This window comes from Carcharodon carcharias, chromosome 9 (genome assembly GCF_017639515.1).
Source record: "Carcharodon carcharias isolate sCarCar2 chromosome 9, sCarCar2.pri, whole genome shotgun sequence".
In the NCBI taxonomy this organism is placed as follows: domain Eukaryota; kingdom Metazoa; phylum Chordata; class Chondrichthyes; order Lamniformes; family Lamnidae; genus Carcharodon; species Carcharodon carcharias.
The window spans coordinates 8,565,165-8,572,267 of NC_054475.1; the positions used below are offsets into that span (position 1 = coordinate 8,565,165).

The window sequence follows — 7,103 nt, forward strand, 5'->3', positions numbered from 1 at the left end:
GCTTGATTTTAAAATTCTCAACCTTGTGCTCAAGATTCTTCCATGACCATGCCCCTTCCTATCAGCTCTATGACCCTCCGATCACCCTGCACTCCTCCAACTCCAACCTCTTAACCTTCCACCACACCCTTCACCCCACCATTGGTTCTGGAATTCCCTCCCTCAATCTCTCCGGTTCACTTTCTCACTGTCTTCCTTTAAGGTGCTCCTTAAAGCCTACCTCTTGGACCACGTTTTTGGCCTAACGTCTCCCTCTTTGGCTTGATAATGATTTTTGTCTGATTACACTCTTTTAAATGCTGTATCAAGTTAAAGGCACTATAAAAATGCAAGTGGCCATTGTTGTAAGTTAGCCAGTCCTGCTGCTTTGGGGAGAAGCAGACACAAACGATTTTCAAATCTGACAAACTTATTGGGAGTGATGTAGACTTTGATGGGGCTAAACTCAGGCAAACTAGGATCACTGCCATAAAGCCTTCAGAAGAGCCAGAGGCAAAGGCAACCATTTCATAGGTTGTCAGGGCGACCAGAGTCTTTGCGGTTTGGCAATTCAGTTTAAGATTTTAACACAACAAAAACAAACATCAGCCGAGTCACAAAACAGTCAGATAATCAGAAAGCTTTGTGAAATTGTAGCTGAGTGCCAGGTCGCCTTGTACCACCTTATATAATTCCAGGGGTATCAACTCAAATATTTCCCACCAAGAACCAAAGTTTTAAAGGTATCATGCAACTGTGTGTTCCTAATTTACAATACCATGAGGGTGTACAAGAAAAGGGGACAGAGTGCGAGATGGAGGCGGAGCACAAGGGGGAGGTGGAGCATGAGGGAGACAGAGAAAGGGAGGGAGATGTGGCAAGAGGGTTAACATAGAGGGCATGAGGAGCCATGGTGAGGGGCCCGTAATCCAGACTATGTTTTTACTTATTCATGGGATGTGGAGATTTCTGGCGAGGCCAACATTTGCTGCCCGCCCAGAATTGCCCTTGAACCGAGTGGCTTGCTAGGCTATTTCAGAGGGGAGTTAAGAGCCAGCAACATTTCCATAGATCCGGACTCACATGTAGGCCAGACCAGATAAAGGTGGCAGATTTCCTCCCGTAGAGGGCGTTAGTGAACCAGATGGGCTTCCACAACAATCGCTGATAGTTGTCATGGTCACCGTTACTGTGACGAGCTTTATATTCCAAACTTATTAATTGAATTTGAATTCCACCAGTGGCTAAGGTGGGATTTGAACCTGTGCCCTCAGAGCATTAGTCTGGACCTCTGGGTTACTACCCCAGTGACATCGCCACTTTGCCACCATCTCCTTCCCGTCTCCTCTGAGGGGACATGAACCACGAGTCGTGCAGAAGCTGACCCGACTCCACAAAAAATTACCGGGGGCCAATGGGAGCCTGTCCCTCCAACGAAGGCAGCCAGGCTTGGGAGGGAGTGCAGGGCGTGGGCTGGCTATTCCGCAATCTTATCCCGCGCTGGCAGAACTGCCGACGCTGGGAATCGGAGTGGGAATCCCAGAACTGGATCATTTTTAAATGGCTCCGGAGTCGTGCTGTTCGCCTGGCAATCCGGCCCACGGAGTCTTCGGGCCGCATTTTGCCGACAATGCACCAAACGCGGGTCCTGAGCCTGCGCACATGGCTTCAGCGCCACCACCAGAGCAAATTTACACGAGACGGCCTCAGAATTGGACGCTTTTCTGCCTCTGCGTTAAGGATGGCGGGAAGAATCACCACAGGGGAGGCCCCATTGAGCGGGCTGACAGCACTGGGCCACTAGGCAGCCAGACCAGAAAAGGTGGCCCTGGCTGAGGCAGGTAAGTGAGCACGAGGGCACCTCGAAATGGGTCCCAACTGAACCTGTTTGAAAAATGAAGGCCCGGAGGTATTGGGCCCATCAGAATGGAAAGGGGGAACAAATCCACAGGGGTGACCGCGACTCTGGCCGTTTCGCCTTCGCAGATGCATCACTGAGGGTTTGAGAGGAGTCGAGGAGTCTCCGATGGCCCTCCCCAACTGGCGGACACCTCCATTCAGTGTAGGAGGCTGATCGACACTGGGAAAGTTCCAGCGGCATGGGATAAATGCCCAAGATTGGTGGCTATTGACTGCCCCACCACCCCCCCCACCCCCAACCCCCAACCCCCAACCCCACCCCAAAACACAGGCTGCTGATTTCCCTGGCGGTCACCCTTGGGTAAGCCGTTCGGAGTTAGGACAGCATTAGGTGCAGCCATCCCAACTGGGTTTCCCCGCTACCTTCCCAGCCAACTCCCCCCCTTCCTCCAAACCCATCTCCACAGGGCTGGGAAAATTCAGCCCTCACCAACTGCTACAACAGGTGTAGTACAAACTGCATGATAGGTAATGACTTGGTCACATACAGCACTACATTTCTGTACAGTCTACTACCATGAGCTACATATTGTTAAGTGACGGACTAGCAGCTAGGTTTTAATATTGTTAAGGTTTAACAGTTTCTAGGAGGGAAGCCAGTTTGGGACAAGTTGTGCTGCTTATGGAGAGCTGGTATTGCAAATGGCAACACAACAGAAACACCTCCACACCTTGCGCCCCCCCCCCGCCCAACCAGCCCCCCAGCACCACCCCCCCTCCAAACCCCCACCCCCGCAACCCCTCCAACTCTCCGGCTGTAAACCACAACGTATAAGTGTAGTTTCTACGCAGCAGGAGAATCTTAACCCCAGCACATGAGGAGGTGAGGAACTGGCACCGGTGTTTGACAGAACACTTTGTTTTCGAATCAAGGCCATTTTTCTCGCCCCTACCTGTGCACAGTCTGTGCAGCAACCGCATACACAGAAACCACCGGCATCTCAGGCACGTCAACACAGCACTACCAAAAAAAAAAAGCACGCAGAAATTCTCTCACACATTTAACCATACGCCGTCCTGGGGCATTTAAGAGACAGGCAGGCAAACACACACACACACACAGCGCCTCCCCAAAACGCAGAACACCCGCAACCCCCAACACCCCTCCATTCAGAAAACAAGCCTGAGTCCGTCTTTTTGCTGAACCATTTCAGAGAAGCCCATTTGCCAGGTCTATAGGAATACTGCAATGCAGCATTACCCTGACAAGTGTGTAAAGGAGTTAATCAGCCTATGCAGCAGTTATACTGTCCTTATTATAGGCACCTACCTCTTCTTCCTATCAGCTCTGAACTTCAGCATTATTTTAATGGCAGACAGCTCCTGCAATATCAATAACCTGGGAAGCTTACAGTGCCCTTCCGTCCCACGGGCTTGGGATCTCGGGATCATTCCCTGCACATCCTTATGTTTCGCCTCAGAATTTCACTGCTGGAGACAGGGAGGATGGTAGCTTCATTGCCAAGCTCAACCTTGGCAGCCTGACAAAGCCTACACCTAAGCAGTCAGCAAGGTGAAGTGCAGGAGACAGAAATTCTTCACGCAGTTTCTTTTCTCAAATGATCACCACCACCACCCCCCACCCCCCCGCCCCCCCCAACACACAAACACCCACTCCCTCTCAAGCGAGGGTCTGAAGGACACAGGAATCAGTCAGGTACTGGTGGTATGGTGGCCAGCCACCTCTCTCAGTAATGAAGCACTGAGTCTTGCCGATAAAGCTATTTTACAATAGCTCACTGTCTGCAGGTCTGTACTAAAACCTATTTAATCCTCAACAGTGATCACAAAGCTGTCAAGTGCTGCTGTCTCCTTCAATTTGCACTAATGGATTACTTCGTGAAATGGTTTACCCTTTAAGTGCCACGCCCCCATCACATTAAATTACACACAAAAAAAAATTTTAGGCAAAAAAATGCATCAAGTGGTGGCTTTGTGAGACTCATCAACAAGGCCCTCGATAGATGTCAGCATTATATTTCGCTAAAAGTCCCTGAATCTCTGCGAGAGTCTCGTCACAGGCTGGTAGCAGTGACCCTGTACTATTCCACCGAGGCTTATTGTTATAAAAAGGTACCACCCTGTTACCGAGATTAGGACAATCCCAGATTTGAACTCAATTGGGTGTAAAAGGCCCCACAGCGCCGTTCACATGAAGAAGAGGAGAGGAATTCTCCCTGGTGTCCTGGACAATATTTACCCTCTCAACCAACATCATCGGAGAGAAGTTACCTGGCAATTAGCACATGGCTGTTTGTGGGAGCTTGCTGTGCACAAATTGATTGCCGCGTTTCCAACATGACAACACTTCGAAAAGTACATCATTGGCTATAAAGCGTTTGGGGCATCCAGAAGCCATGCAAGACGCTATGTAAATGCAAGTCTGCCTTTCTTTAGTGGCTGATCATGGGGATGCTGTCAGCGTACCACTGGCTTCATGGTTTTACTGGTGAAGGACGGACGAGGTGTCAGTGCTCCTAGCATGGGTCAGCAGAGGATGTTGGGAAAAAAAGGACCCCACACTGACCCACACTTCGGAGATTAAATACCGCAGATGCTTGGGGTTTGGGTAACAGATACTGCGCAGAGGAAGATGCCACCAATTTAGTTTTCAGGAACATAAAGAACCGGCTTTAATTTGATGTTTGTGACCCACTCGGAACCCCTTCGATTGCCTGGTGGGTTTGTTTTCGTTATTACATATGGTACGAGTCAAAATTTTTGTTGTAATGTGGTACCACTTAAAAGGGCAATGTTACGGGATTATGAATCTGTCAGTTATTTGCAGGAAACGCTTGTTTAAAAAAAAAGCTGCCTCTCGAGAGAGAGAGCGCGTGTGAGAGAATGTGAGACAGACAGAGACTGACTGACAAAGAAAGAGAGAAATAGCCAGAGAGTGAGACACGGGCACAAAGAGGCACGGATAGAGGGAGAGAGACACAGGCAGATAGATGGGGCAGCATATTACAAAGGGGGCGGATGGATCCCGCCACCCCTCCCCAACCCATCCCCCTCCCCAGGAAGCAAAATGGGTGTGGAAGCGACCTGTTCCACGTCAGCCAGTCCCACGGCCATAATGCACTGCGGGTTGGCTAAACTGGGGTAGTGTGGGACTTCCACCCCTCACTGGGAAGGAACTGGCAGTTCCCAGACATTTTCCACAAGTGACATCCACACAGCCAATAACAACAACAGCTTCCAATTATATAGCACCCTTTACATATTGGAAGGTCCCAACTCGCTTCACAGGAGCATTATCAAACAATTTGTCACATAAGGAGATATGAGGACAGATGATCCAAAGCTTGGTCAAAGAGATGGGTTTTAAGGAGTCTCTCAAAGGAGAGACAGGCAGAGAGATGGTAAACATGGGCACACACAAGAAATTCTTACAATTCGCTGTACGGTATCACTCCAAGACGAATCACTAGCCCCAATCTTAGGCATCTTGTTGTTCCATTAAAGCGAGCAATTCACATCTATTGTTCTCTACCAGTTCCCAAATACCTTCCAATTGCTGGATCACATTTGAGACCTTAAAGCAAAGACAGTGAAACCTGTCACCTAAAAGCTTCTAAAAAGTAAAAGCAGTTCCAAATCTGAACTGGAAGAAAATAGAGAGTGCATGGGACAGAACCATGACCAACTAGAGCCTGGGTTATCGCACTGTGGAAATGGCAGAGGGGGTCAAAATCCAGAAGCCCCCCCCCCCCACCCCACAAAAAGGCATCTGCCATTTTCCGGGGGTGGGGGGGGGGAATGGGGGGGGTCTCGCGTTTCACACGTGTGTGTTTGGCAGAGGAAGCTGCCCATATGAATCAGCAGCTGACTCTCCTCATGCCTGATTTTGGAGACCTAGGTGTGTGAAACACAACATGTGCAAACTAGACCTGGCAGGCTCAGGTCGAAACTTTGCACAGTCCTTTAAGGAAGTAGGACACCTCTTTGAATATGGTCCTGGGACATCTTTGCGGGAGATCAGCTGCCCTTTGGGATTGTTAAAAGTGGACAAGTATGTGAGTAAAATGAGCATAAACCCATTGGAACTGTTTAGAGACCTGTCCAAAAGGAACTGTCAAATATTTCAAAGCAACTGTCAAAAGGACTTGTAAAGCTGTCAAGTCGTTTAAAACTCCTGCCCTTTAAATCTTTGAATAAACTGCGTGGAGCATTAAAAAAAAAATCCTTGTTTGCTATTTCATTTTGTCTGTTGATACAGGTAGATTATTGATCAGCAAGGGAGTGAAAGGTTATCAGAGTAGGCGGGAATGTGGAGTTGAGGTTACAATCAGATCAGCCATGATCATATTGAATGGCGGAGCAGTCTCAAGGCGCTGAGTGGCCTACTCCTGCTCCTCATTTGTATGTTGTTCATATAAACCTGAGAGCAATCATTACTGGGTTGGTGCTGCATGACTGATTTCACAACCTTCTATTATCACAGTGGGAACCTGCCATTTCACAGTTTGATTGATAGCTTCAAGTGGTTAGAGACTCTTTGAAGTGGGGCTATATGAATGCCAATGCTTGTTTTTGTAAGGGATTAAGTACTCGACGAAATTGTTTGTTTTTGTATGCGCAGATCCACTTAGATCCACAAACAAACATGTACAATCAAATTCCTCACTGGGTATTTTTGTCTAAATATTTAACTCCACAGAAATTAACAAACACAAAGTTAAGTCAGAAGAATGCTATCACAAGGGGAATCCACTTCCGTGGCTGATATTGAACCATTCTTAAATAAGGTCAAATATCTTTTTCCTTGGGTTTCAATTTGATACTCAAGTATGGTTGGAGGCAAACTCAACACTAGCGTGAGAGGAGGAAGCCGCGTTTAGTCAGACATGTCATATGAACATTGAAGTGACTCACCAGTATTTCAGGAACATGCTTGACAAGGATCAATTTGTTAAGAGGTTCTCACACACACAAATGAATTAAAGCAAGCTTGTGCTGACAGTGTGGAACATGCTACTGCGAGGACTATAACTGAGATGAATAGTGTGTGTGGATGTGTTTGTGTGGATGCATTAAAGGGAAGCTAGATAAACACATGAGGAAGAAAGGAGTAGAAGGTAGTGCTGACCTAGTGAGATGAAGAGGGGTGGGAGCAGGCATTTTTGAAGCAGAAACACTGGTGTGTACCCAATGGACCGAATGGCCTGTTTCTGAGCTGTACATCCCATGTAATTCTGTGTCTG

The 7,103-nt window shown here is 48.0% G+C and overlaps 1 protein-coding gene across 9 annotated transcripts in view; it reads right to left on the reverse strand.

The window, feature by feature from the left end:
• Nucleotides 1-7,103, reverse strand: part of plekha6 (pleckstrin homology domain containing, family A member 6) — a 329,654-nt gene that overhangs the window by 101,135 nt on the left and 221,416 nt on the right. Inside the window, exon 1 of one of the 9 annotated variants that reach the window (XM_041195225.1) lies at nt 3,170-3,303. The exons of the other annotated variants lie outside the window; for them this stretch is intronic. Within the exon in view, the coding sequence (XP_041051159.1) occupies nt 3,170-3,291 (122 nt within the window). The 5' untranslated portion in view covers nt 3,292-3,303. Of the gene's footprint in view, nt 1-3,169; nt 3,304-7,103 lie in introns of those variants that run through there. 9 annotated transcript variants of the gene reach the window in all.